General features: G+C 38.5%; 1 protein-coding gene across 1 annotated transcript in view; it reads right to left on the reverse strand.

Moving 5' to 3' along the window:
- SLC38A6 (solute carrier family 38 member 6) overlaps positions 1–13,855 on the reverse strand; it is a 41,095-nt gene that overhangs the window by 5,697 nt on the left and 21,543 nt on the right. Inside the window, exons 7-12 of the mRNA XM_080592852.1 lie at positions 10,976–11,058; positions 10,447–10,505; positions 5,586–5,651; positions 5,323–5,376; positions 3,506–3,585; positions 2,687–2,787 (exon numbers count right to left, since the gene is read on the reverse strand). Of these exons, the coding sequence (XP_080448978.1) occupies positions 2,687–2,787; positions 3,506–3,585; positions 5,323–5,376; positions 5,586–5,651; positions 10,447–10,505; positions 10,976–11,058 (443 nt within the window). The remainder of the gene's footprint in view (positions 1–2,686; positions 2,788–3,505; positions 3,586–5,322; positions 5,377–5,585; positions 5,652–10,446; positions 10,506–10,975; positions 11,059–13,855) is intronic.

Raw genomic sequence — 13,855 nt, forward strand, 5'->3', positions numbered from 1 at the left:
GAAGCGGGACAGAGATGAATCAGCACCTGCATCCTTCACCTTTGTCTAAGACATTTGCCCTTTTAACCTGAAAAGCTTCACTACTGCCAAGCTGACAGCAAAAGCCAGAGTCCAGAAAGCAGCCTGCTCCTTTGACTGTGTGCTTTTTTGGAGTTCAGAATGGACCACGTTTTCACCAAAGTCCAGTCAGTGTATGAAGTTTCAAATCCGCAGAAAACAATATAAAACTTCTGAGCCACAGAAAGATGAAATGTGTCTCATTTCAAAGAGGAAACTTTTTTGTTTGTTTTCAATTTAAAATAAAATGGTTTGCATTTTCTTGGACTGGTGTTTTAGGAACAGAGAACAGATTCTATTTAAAGAAGTAAGTTAATTAAACAAGACAACCAAAAAGTTAAAAAAAGGAGCAGAGGCTTGCAAGGGAAAGAAGTAATATCTTACAAACATTCACTGTTGGTTCTGGTGTTTTAGGCTCTTGAGTCAGTTACTAAAAGAAATCAGGCTTGCAGAAAACCAGAAATGTTCAGAGTGAAACAGACTAGAAATCTGCAGTCAGAAGGCCTTGCCCCAGAGAAACCGTGACAGTGAAGGTGACAGGAATTGGGACTGTTTCTAGGACTCCCTTTTTTTTTTTTTTTAATCTTCCTGTGGAGATCTCATCTGACTCTCTAACAGTGAAGCTCTCATCCTGAATCTCTCACAGCGGCACTTAAAATTATATTTTCCTACAAATCACATGGAGGCAGTTAATTAAATTAGGAAACAGTAACAGCGGCCTATACACTATTAGGGGTTTCAAGACTCCCTATGTAATTTTTCAACTGATTCTGAGTATAAAGGGAACATTTTCAGACAGTTAAGGTCAGACATACGCTAATACTTGGAAAACAAGGTGCAAAATTTCCTAGAAATCTGGAATTGCTAGCTCCTGAAAGCCAACATTCTTGCTGCTTTGTCAAGCACTATCCCAAAGCTATGATCAAGAAACGTAAAACACTCCGAAAAGGAGAGGCAAGTCCTAATCAGAATACCCCAGTGTTATTGTCTTACTGTCCTTGTGGGAATTTTTATTCATTCCAATCCAGACAGGCTAGCATGTGACCATCCCGTATGAAGGGTGAGTTTTCAGAAGACATTAGAAAAATCCACGTAGATGACTGCGATGCACTTACATGATGTCATTTGTATGATACAACTGCGGAAGACAGATCACTTAAGCAGAGGCAACTCAATCTGAAAACGTGTGCTATATTAGGCAAAACACACCACAACAAATCTAAAGCAGGATGCTTAGAGATAAATGACATTTCCTAGAAATGGCACCACCGTGACATTATATGACAATAATGAAAACACTCTCAACCTGCTAACCGTTCAGAAGATGACAGAACAGCTGCTAGCTCTGTTATGTAAGACTGCTAAAATTGCTTTATGAAACAGACACACACCTACTTCTGCCAAGATTCTGATGGACCTTAAAAAGCCACTATGTGGATAAGAGTTTGGAAATCTGAGTATTTGCAAAACACAATAGCAGTCACCTGTGTTTAAACTCAACTAAAAATCTGCTCCCAAAAGTATACAAGAGTCCCACGTAGGGTTATTAAATTGGTACTCAAGTACCTTGTCATGTAAGCTCTATAGCAAATGGAACTGGAAGATATCCATAGAATTTAGTAGGGACAGTTTCATTGCCACTTTTCTGCTTGGTAAATAAAAAAGGTATATTTACTTTATCAGGTATTATGTCGACAACATCTCTAAGAAATGTGTGTTTCTTGCTTCAGAACACGTATCAAGCAGATACCACCTCCAGCTCAGGAACCACATGGAACACAATTTATTGAAGATGGGAAGCATGTACTAGGAAGACCAACTCAAATCTTACGCTTTAATTTTTTTTTTAATTCTTCCCTAGCCTTTTGTCTTTGCCCTCCACTGAAGTCAAGCCACAAAATCAGATGGACCTTTCGTCTGATTCAGCCCTTTTAATTTTCTTATCTTCCTTGCCTATTTTTTCTGGAGTCCTCTAGGTTATCTTTACCTTGTGCATGAAGAAAAGGTATCACAAAGAAGTCACTTTGTGCAATCCTTTAAAATAAAACTTCCTGTTATTTTAGGAAAGGAACTAAACTTCCAGCAGATTTTGAGTGAAATAGCTAGTGCTAGTTCTGATAAATTTGTAAAAAGCCAAAACCAAAACAAGGAAGCAATACATGCTTTGTACCCAAGCTGTATCAGACAAGGCACAAATGACTGCAAAACTACATGTCTCCATGACATCAGGGCTAGCTTACTGAACGTCACAACCCTTACAAAAAAGGCAGCAGCCTCAGTGCTACTGAGAGACTACAAAGCAGGTGGGGATATCACAGGGTTAATAGGCATGATGAATTTTGCTAGAAGATACAGCCTTAGAAGAGAGGTTTCAAACTTGCTGGACCAGCAGACTCTGCCACCAGATCTCAAAATTTCTCTCACAGACCATGATTTTCACTTACACTCTGAGAAGTCAATGAGACTCTAACACTTTGCAGTATCAGGCATATCCTTAAGTCTTCACAGGACCAAGATTTCTGAGAATTTAAGTCTATCAATGCATAAACAAGCCTGAAGTTCTCCAGACAATGCATGCATCATTTATTATTAGCCTGCATTCTGGAGAATACTTGGAGAACATACTTACCATAAAATGTCAGATACCCAAACAAAGCAGACATAAAGTAAATTAGGAAACTCAGGCCAATTCCTGTGACAGTTACATTCTGCATTCTACTTTTGGATGGACTAAAATGAAAAAAAAAAAAAAAGAGAAAAAAAGAAAATGAGTGTTGTTTAATGTGAACCATTGAACACCATGCGTTCTACATTATTAAAAAAACATAGCAGTTTGCCTTTCATAAGAAAGCATATTCTTAATTTATGGCCACAGTTATTTGCTGAGTCTATGTTCTCAGTAACACTTGTTTTTCTTACAGTATTTTTAATCTTGCAATTAAAGTGCACTTTCCATGCAGACAACAAACACTGTCCCTATGTGGTAGGGAATTTAGACATGCCAGAGTGATATATGTGAGTGTATATATATATATACATATAAATTTATTTTATTTTTTTTTAATCAAAGTTTTGATTTATAAAGGATGATAAACATCCAGAGACAGGAAGGCAATCTGGGCCAAAATCCACTGAATCTAGTGAAATGCAGTTTCAGTTACAGCAATAAAAACTAACTAGTAAGTACCTTAGCAAATGACCTTTTTTTCTCCAGATGGCCAGGACAATGTACTGACATTGCTGATGGAACCATATTTGCTACTTTTCTCTCCTGTAAGAGAGGAAAAGCCAGTACAGACTAGAGCTGTACACCTCCCAAAAACATGAAGGCTACCGAGTTTGCATTGCTTGACAGCACTGACTTTAAAATATTCAGGATTAATTTAGGGAAAATATAGCAGGAAAGCTACCATAATATTTTAATGTTGCCTGTGTTTTCATGTATTACCTCTGGAGCTCACAGTAAATCGGCAAGACGGAGGTATGGCAGAGAAAAGAGAAGGCCATAGTTGGTATTGCATAAGCACTCTAAAATAGAAGAACAACATATTTTAGGTTTTTTGTTATTACAGATGGTTGGAAAATTATCTGAATGAATTCATCGTTCAGTACAAGCCTTGGAAGACAAAATCTTTCCATATTAATGCTTCAAGATAAATCTTCACAACACAGAATGGTGCCACTGAATCGTTCCACAGAACTGGACCTTTTCAACTGGTATCTCTTCAAGTGCTGTTCCTAGCTTACTATTTCATGATCAGGAGAGGTCATCAGACAGCAGGTCAATCAGCTAACAAGTCAGAGGCTAAGAACTTAAGAGTAGGATTTGCCGCAGAGTCCATGTATTGACCATGAAATTTTCTAAGAAGTTTTCTAAATTTTAATATTCATAGCTACCTATCAAATTATTTACTCCATTAACCTTGGTTTCGCTATTTTCTCATTATTTCATAAAAAATTGGATACAGCACCCAGAAAACATAACGTGCTTTAGCATCCGAAGTTTTAAGATAGTTACATAATTAAAGTTGTAACCACACAATTAGTGGTATGTTATTTCAAAAACTTGTACTAGCAGAGATGAATCATCTCCTATAGCTTACTTTAATTGCCAAGTAGCAATTAAAGTATAAAATAACCTAAACTACAACAAGGCCCATGCTGGTAAAAAAAAATATGCCACTTTCAATTGATAAAATTAAAAAGGCAAAATGCAGTATAGGTTCTACAAAGTACAAAAGGCCAGACCGAAAGCTATAACATCACGGTAGATGCTTCTGGTCAAAACAAAATTTCTCCTTTGATCTACATTTACATCTGTCTGATGTTTGCACTGCCCAAGCTTTCTTTTTCTTTCTTTCTTTTTTTTTTTGGGGGGGGGGGGGGGGGGGGGGGGGCAGATTTTGTTCTTTCAGACAAATGCAACCAACTGCAGCCCTCTTGAGTTCCAATACGCTATAGGCCTGTCCCAAACTTATTCTTCTCTTTTCCCCTTCCTCTTCACCCAGCAGAGACCGGAGTGCCAGGTGAGGTTTAGGTTGGATATTATGAAAAGTTTCTCCACTGAAAGCTTTGTGAATTGTTGGAACAGGCTGCCCAGGCTGAATCACCAACCCTTGGAGGTATCTGGAAGACGTGCAGATGTGGTGCTTAGGGACGTGGTTTAATGGTAGGCTTGGCAGTGCCAGGTGAACAGTTGGACCTGATGATCTTAGAGGTATTTTCCAACCTAAATGATTCCATGATCCTATAATACTTCCTCTCCTGCAAGACATAGCGGGTGGTGACACAATTTAAATGCCAGATTAATTAACAAATACCTGAGCTGGCATCCGAAGAAATGCACAAGATTGCATTAGGCCTGAAGAATTAGCTTCAGGTAAGCAAAAAATAAGATTAGGTCCAGGCAGTTTCAGTAAACCTGTTCTTCAAGGAACTAAAAGTGTGCGTACAGTCAAGCAGCAGTGACTTCCAGCACATTAAGTTGGCTTGATCTGACTGCATCATGAGGCTGACCACCGCTGGATCTGTTACACTTAATACTTCAGTCACATTTGCAAAATGTTTTCATTAAATGCTAACTTGGACACCCAGCCTTCATATAAAAAATGAAAGAGAGACTGGATAACGCTTGGCAGTAGGTATAGGAAATATTTCAGCAGCCTATAACTAGTTTTACAGAAGTTTAGCTTACCCTGGATAGAGATTAAACCCCAATTCTTTAACACCCTCCCCTTTAGTTAGCTTACTGTTAGTAGAGATTACCTCTTTTGAAAGATGAAAGAGCTTTGCTTTACAATCTGCCGTAGAATTTGAAACCTGTAAGACATACATGCAAAAAACATGACATAATGAAAGAATGAGCCCAGACCACAGACGTGAAACTTTTTGGTTTCTCGACAGTAAAACTGAGATGGCTAAGAAAAGAAGGAATTTAAATCACAAGTAATTCTGAAAGTGTTAATGTAAAAAAAAGCATTCCAGTTATTAATAAAATTAGAAGAACTACAGAACAGCATGTACTTTACCTGTAAAGGTTCTATTGCACTCTTCAGCGGTAAAGGACAAGGGATGGACCACTTTTTTATCATAACCTGCAAAACACCACATTCAATGTACGAATGATATCCTAAAAATCAGGTTACATTTAGATATATAGAGAGATAATAACGGACAGCTGGCGTACAAAGCAGGCAGCTACACCCACAGTAAATCAAGCAGTTTGACTAGTAGATAGTTGGGCTACAGAAAGGGGGACTCGACAGAAAAGCCTGTCCATGCCATTCCATCCAGCTGCTCAGTAACCACAGCTGGCAGCCTTATGGCTTGCCCGTCTGGAGGTGCTGTACTGAAATGAGCTATGACATTAACAGAAATACAACCAGTGCTCCGCATTCACTCCCTCTGTGCTCCACGCTAACTGCCTCCCATACAGAATAGCTGCTGTGCTAGCTATCCCAGGCTCTTTCGCTAAGTAGACAAGCCCTTAACAGAGATAGAGCAGAGCCTAAGGCTAATCTTAAAAGGCAGAAACATATGGTTTGGACTAGAAAGCAAAGGAAAAACAATAAATGCAATTATTGTCCCAGAATGTCATTGGGGCTTTAGCTACACCCTGCTGGTTTAGGGACTGCCAAGTAACAGTGCTGAAAATCAAAGGGAAATTAAAGTAAGGAACGTTACCTCTTTTTTCAGAAGGCTAGTTTGAAATGATAGTTATATTGCTCTCGTCACCCTAATTAATTTCCTATTGTAGTTGCTTGGCTTTAGAGGTTATAATTCTTTTGAAGCCTAGAGCAAATAATTAAAAACTTAATTAAAGACTCAGATTCATGGGAAGAATAACATGGAAGACAGTGTTTCTTCTGGCTCAAAGAATCCACTTCTTGCTTGCAGCCAAGTGGTGCTTCCCAGAGAGCAAGGATTAGGTGCTCCCTCTTGCCACCAGTGCCAAGAGAAGCAAGGGAATGCTACCTCGGGACAAACTGTGGGGCATGCAAATAGCAGGTACACAACATGCCGAGTGTTGTGGCAATAACACACAACTTAAATTGAATAAATGGATTCAAACAAATTGCAACTCAAGATATGGAACTAGGAAGCAGCTTGCACAACAGCACTCCGTAAACTTTGTGAAAAAGGATTAAAAGTGAAAATAGGATTCCTCCAACCACGTCTCTGACGCTAAATTGGCAGTGCTTCGTATCAGGTCTGTTCTTCTTTGCTTCCTGACTGGCCTAACTGCCTCCCTCTGTGCCATGTCAACTGCAATGCCACCCAAGGAAAGGTGGAAGAAGGGAGACGACACTGCTGGTACATCAAGAAGCTCAAACAAAGAGCGAGCATGGGAGAGGAAGGAAAGGACCAAACACCAGAACATGACTTGGGCCTTTACACGCACATGTCTGCCTCTGCAACATCTCCTCCTTCCATGCAGTGAGCAGAAACAATGAGCTCGGACACAGATGCAGACTGCTGCACCACAGCCCTGGATGCGCGGCAGCGCTACCTCCCCAGGATGCCTAAGGCTCTTGGCTAGCTGAAGGCATTTAGGAGGCTGAGTAAGAAGGCAAAGCAGTTTTTCAAAGAGATCTGTATATTTAAAAGGTACCTGTGTAGGGAAAATAAGGGAGATGTTTCAAAAGCTCCAAAGTAAAAGGCTTTGTTTTTAAGTAAAGGGCTTTTAAGTAAAAGGCTTTGTTTTTTTAGCTCTGGCTAAGGCTTGAATAGGCTTCCTAAGCAACGAAAAGCTGCATGGAGCTGAGGGGGGAAATAAGCTGTGCTTGGCAGTGGTGGGCGTGGGTGCAGGGCTTCCAGCAAGCCAACAAGCAACCTTACATATATATATTGCAGAGGTCGGGGGGGGACAAGAAAAACCAACCATAAAAGCTGGAGCACATTCCTCTAAAATGAAATGGATATGGATTAAGAAGAAATTGAAATGGAAACAAAAGAAGACAATGCACTAGATGCATTTCAAATCTGTAACTTTATTTGCCTACCTGCTTAATTATTCAGATCTGTTCAGATTCCTGATTGCAGTATGCTCCTTATTTCTAACGAAGTTGCCAACAGGAAGAGATTGTTAAGCTGGCAGCACAGCTCAGTTAGCGGAGCAGGCGTGCAGGCAGCACAGACAATCCTCCTCTGGAACTTCAAGCCTATTCCACATAAACATTGTCTTTTGAGTATAACAAACATTTGGTTTTAACTTAAAAAAAAAAAAAAAAAAGAGGGAAAACCTAAAGACAGATTCTAATGGAAATAGGGTATTTTCAACCCACACCAAAACCACTGCTAAAAATAAAGCCAGAGGTCTCAAAATGTTCTAACGTTCTCAGGGGGTGTTGCTTTTTGGTATCGTATGGAGGGAGAACAGGAACCCCTTTATTTCAGCAGTACTAACAGCATTCAGCAAAGAGGAGCTCTCTGTGTATAACATCATTCATTACATATGGCAGGTTCCCAATCTGCCTCACATTTTGTTCTGGGAACGTAAACAACAGATTTAGAAAAATACCACCAGGAATCATTAACACCTTTGTTGAACAAGCTACCAATAGGGCTGTCTCCATAAAAAAAAAATCTGTCTTTACTCTTCACCAATATTCGGATGCAGCAAGGGGGAAGGCAATAAAAAAAGTGCAATGCTCACATTTCATTCCTCTTCATTTAGGATTCACATCAGGAAGGTATTCAACAATCAGAAACAAGAGAAAGTGCTCAGGACCTCACAGAATCTGGCTTTCAATTAATAGTAACATACATACGTGTTTTTTCTTCCTCATCAGTTCATCTCAGTGTTTTCATTTTTTCCAAGTGAAGACTATAAACAGTATATTAACTTTACAGGAAAAGATGCTGAAGCCCAGACAGGAGATAAGTGACCTGCCAAAGTCCCACAGCAGAGCACAAGAACAGTCTCCAGCCCTTTGACTCAGTGCACTCACCAGACCATAGTGACCAAGACGTTCTCTCTATAGCACCTACCTTTTCTGCATGCTGTATTAAAACTGCGGCTTACTGGCAAAAAGCTTAACAGATGGTATGCACTTGAAAATGCATAGAATTATTGTATATGCAAAATATGATTGTATTACTTCCATATGACTAACACAGCTTTCTTCTGGAATAAATTAAAGCGTATCTGCCATACAGAAATTAACATTGTGCAAACTAAAACACCATTTCAACAGCACGTATCACCCACTTCAAAGCAATTAGATACGAAAACTAAGCCACAGTTAACTCCTTTGAGTTTCAGAGTCTGAAAAAGTCAGATAAAATACTCCATGAATAGTATTAGTTTTCTCTGAACATCCATAACAGCTTTTAACTATATGTATTTTTTTACCTCAATTAGATTTTCGGTGGCTCTTTCTTTGTCATTTAACAACAAAGATTAAGCAGACGATTTCTACCACTTCATAAGAAATGTGCCCTCCTTCGTTAGAACTCCCTGCATGCTTTTCTGTTACAGGGAATCAAATCTAAACCCTAGCTCGAATCATTGCAGCTTGTAATGTCTGCATGCAAGCCTTGTTTACAGACTTGCTTTCTCTGAGCCCAGAATTACTTTCAAATGCATCCATGCGCTAGGACAGCTTTCTTCAGACATCTGTGCAAATTCACAATGAAATATAGGGATCGGACTTGTTTTAAAACTCTTGCAAATAGCTTTGGCCCAAGACGTATTTCAGCATTACAGTTAGAACTTTGTTGTTGGTGTTGGTTGTGTTTTTTGTTTTTGTTTTTGTTTAAGATAAATTTTAGGAAAGAGGTCAAAAGTTAAAGTAATTTATAAATATTACAAATGAATTTCCATTAGCTCTGGAGAGGCCGTGGCTGCTCCTCAATGCTAAACTTTGGAAGAATACTTCCCAAGGTCCTACAAACACTGCAGCTCTCCAGGGATACCCTAGGGAGATGTTTTGACAGCTTTGAAGTTTGGTTTTATCACATGGTTTAGTTCCTAATGGATTGCCTTGGTCTCCTGGATGGCATGTTTGTTCAACTTGCCTTCAACTCTGTTTATCCCTTTGTAAAACAGGTATTAAATGCAAGTCAATGCAAGCCAGAATGACAGGCAAGAGGGGGAACATTTTTCCAGGCTCCCAAAAAAGATTCTTGATTCTATACCTAGGTGACAGTGTGAGTTGCATGGTTGTACTACATATTACACATGTGCATTAACATACTTCTTCCCTGTAAAAAGGAGAAAGGGTGCAACATTTTTCCTCTTAGATCTGCCTAGTAGGTCTCACTTCAGATATTTGGAAACATCTACCTCGCAGGGGCCTTGAGAGGGTGAACATCGGGGTCAAAAAACCCATATGGCTCGGAGAAAAGAACTTTTCCTTTCAGCAGGAAAGAAGAATAAGGTCATTGACGTATTAATGAATCTTGTAAACCGCCTTAATGAAGTTCTAGTTTTCCTTGCCTTTTTTTGAACTCTGTCACTCCATTGTACATGTAAATTTAATTTATTTGGAGTATATTAAATTTTCTTCTATGCTAGTTGAAGTAAGTAATAGTTAGAAGCTAAGAAAACAGAATTCTATTCCATTACTAGTAGGGAAACAAAAGTATGTGTGCCAGCTCCCTTCACTGCACTGTCAGCAAAACAAAAATATTGTTACATTTACCAGTCCAAAATATAATTATTTTAAATCTTTTCACATGCTTGAAAGTTCATACACATTTCCATGCCTCAGCAAAACAAATGTAATCTGTCCAAGCAGGCACATACTGAACTCAAAGAAAACTCTGAATTCTACATAAAATGTAACGGGGGGAAGGGAAGACAATTCATTTCAAAACAGACTTACGAAAACATTTAAACAATAAGAAAAAAAAAAAAGATAAGCTGTGCACTGATTTTTAACTTACCACAAGAGCAAAGTACGCCATAAAGAAAAATGATAAACTACTTGTGTAGCCAAGAAAGCCTGTAAAATAACAGTAAAAATAAAAGAGAATTTATAAGGAAAGTGATCCTAATGTACAGCTAAAGCTTTACATTTTAGGCATGTTTTCTATTACAGTGCTTGGTATCTGGGGCTTAGGACTCAGAATAACAACATTCCAACTGCCTGTCACAGATCATTTATGTAGTTTTGTAGGGCAGAATTAGAACTGGCTTACCACTAATGGCATGCTGTAAGTAAATGCAGCTCTTTAATGTTCTGCTGTAAAGATTTTATTTTAGTATTGCAGACAAAATACTACTGCAACCCAAGTAATAGGTTAACTAGGCAGGGCTGGAAGGCAGAACATACTACAACAACTTAAGTAGTCCCCGCCATCACCAGCCCCCTGCCAGTTAAAATAAATAAATAACCCATTAAGGTTTTAAAGTCTTCAATTGTAATTGCTACTAAAGTAGAATAATATTCGCTTCTCTCCTTTAATTACTCACCAATTTTAGGAAGAAGTGCAAGGGGAAAAACAATGCAGACCGAAGTAATGAGAAGCAGCAGTCTCCCATCAAGGTACCAGGACCTGTTGGAAAAGCTACTTAGGACTGATCCAAAATTCATGAGTCCTAAAAAGCGTGTTTACTTTAAAACTGTGAACTTAGACAAAATATTCTCTAGGATAAAAATAAATAATTTCCAGTTTCAGGGTTTTTACCCCCGGTGCCTGTACTGTGATATAAAATAGAGCTCCCACATAGCAAGGAAGCAGAGCACCATCCCACAATGAAGCAGCACGGCAGGCAATGTCCTGTAGGCAAGTGTCTGCATGGAGCAGGGGTCTGATGTGTGCAAAATTATTTCTCAGCAGCACAGTATGTAAATCCCTGCCTTTATTCAAACCAATGATCAGAGTGCCATGAGTATTCCATGCTCTACGGATTTCCAACAGAAGTGATTACACAACATGCTACACGTATCTCAAGTTGGATTACGTCAAGTTGTCTATTTCCACTACTAGAAGAAGTGTCAACTTTAAATCCCACTTACTGAAAAACCTCCCTTCAGTTTATCACTCCTACATGACTTAGTTCCTCAACATTTCCAAGAGGTATGATGCGTAAAGCTAACTAACCAAAAGTCAACCCACTGCTTTAAAAATCCCATTACGTTTTCTAAACATGGCAACTTTCCCTTCTGCCCAAGTTTCATTATTCCTATCACCCACAGGGTTCAAATAATAGAGGAAAACTACAAGAAAATCAGCTTTCAGGTAATTTGAAATGTTTGCTGTCCAGAGGTAAAATGAGAAAGAGCAGCAATAAAAAAGACTTATTTTTAATTTTGCACAGTGATCCTTCATTTGTTGCAACAAGTGGGGGACAAAAGAGACGGAAATTATTATAATGAAATCTGCTACAATGCTTATACATAAAAACATACACATAGAAAGCACCACAGAGGCATGTGAAGTCTTAATGCAGTAAAAATCTCATCTTCAGACAGAGGAAAGTACAGATGTGTAAGTTGTTAAGAAACAGAAACATCTTGAGGGTGGCTCCCCCAAACTTGGTAACCACCATATCCTGTACTGATAAACATCTTGCACATCAGCCTCCGACTTTACTACCTATAAACACCTTGGCCTTTGACCTTCAAGTTTATTTAGTCCAGGATATGGTTAGCACCTAATAAACAGGCAGCACCTCAAGTTATCATAAGGAAAGTAGCGTAACACCTGTGTTAAAGAAAAATTACCGCATACACGTATGAACGACTGTCATACATGGTGGCCAACCACTTGTGTCACTTGTTTAAAAAAAATATAGGTAATGTAAATGAACAGAGGAATTTCAAGGCTGAGGAAATCTTGCCCGTCTCTGAATCAAAGTAACTCTTAAGTGACAATATCTATATTAAAAACAAAATATATCACTCTTCAAAAAATCTATTACTAGCCTACGCATGCTACTGCTACAGTTAAAAAGCAGCTTTGCCAAGATCAACTGTCTGCTGTAGTATTGTTAGTATTGTTGAAAGTAATGTTGTTGACACTTATGGGTCACGTTTTTAAACTTTTTCTTTCTTTCTAGGATGGTGGATGTTCACACTAGGAGCAGCAGAAGAGCAGGCAAATCATAAAGAATGCTGCATTATGCTTAACGGTAACTAAAATGCCTCAGATACGTACACGTGAGGCTTCTAATTTAAGTCACCCAATTCAAGACATGCAGCAGATCCATACTTGCTCACGAGCTCAACAGGCCCAAGGAAAAAAATGATTTGGGTTACTTTATGGTAAATGAAAAAAAAGAAAACACAAACATTTGTGGTGGAAGGGAAAGAAGAGAGGGTAAAATTGTAGTGAGGTGATGTGAAGGAGAAAGAAATAATTGTGTGTTTACTTTTAGAATATCCAATTCTTTTATTTATAAGAGCTCAACCTACTCCCCTGCCCCCTACCCCCCAAAAAAAACAATGACAAAAAATCCACCCAGAACAGTGGGCCAGCTATTGGTTATCAAAAAATGTGTCTATTTTCTCCCAAAATACCATTGTAGAAATATATTTATTTTCCAAAGCCAGAATAAATGTGTTTATATTTCCTTTAAAATCAGTTTAATCTGCAGATATAATCCTACATGATAAATGCATTCCAAGTATGAAATTCAGAATATAAATCCTTGCCTCTACTGAAAATACTTTGGCATGCAGATGTTCCTTCTCCCTCCCCCATATTTTAACTAAAAGCAGACATTTATAAATTGCTTTAATTTCATTCCTGAATGCAACAGGACAAGAGATTCATATGTTCTAAATTAGGATCTTACTCTCAGTCCGTATCAATTATATAACACACAAGCAAGACAACTTAATTGCATCAATCATATCCCCCTGACGGGGTCATTAAATGTTAACAGAGGGCTCACAAATTACAACTTTTTAACACAATCCTCATTTGAAACTATGTTCATGTCATCAAAACTATGCGCAATTCTTGTTATGCAGAGAGAGTGAAACATCTCGGCTTCAATTAACAAGTGTTTATATCATATGTTTTTGTTTTTTAATTAAGACGTGAAGGTATATTACACACTGGGTCTGATCCTTTCAAACACATGCACACCTGCTTACCTTTAGCTATAAAAGTAATTCAATTTGCAAAACATTCTTTAGGTGACTTTCCTGGAAGTATGCTCATATATGGCATATGAGTATGAAACATTTTTCACAGATAGTTTAACTGACACATCTGATAAATTCTAACTACAGTTAAAGACACATTCTGTACCCAGAGGCAAGCCTATCAGATGCCATACTGACTTAAAACCAGAGCAGTTGTGCAACCACATCTGGAAAAAAGCAGGCCAGCTAAAACAGTT

Source organism: Anser brachyrhynchus (assembly GCF_964034855.1).
Source record: "Anser brachyrhynchus genome assembly, chromosome: 5".
In the NCBI taxonomy this organism is placed as follows: domain Eukaryota; kingdom Metazoa; phylum Chordata; class Aves; order Anseriformes; family Anatidae; genus Anser; species Anser brachyrhynchus.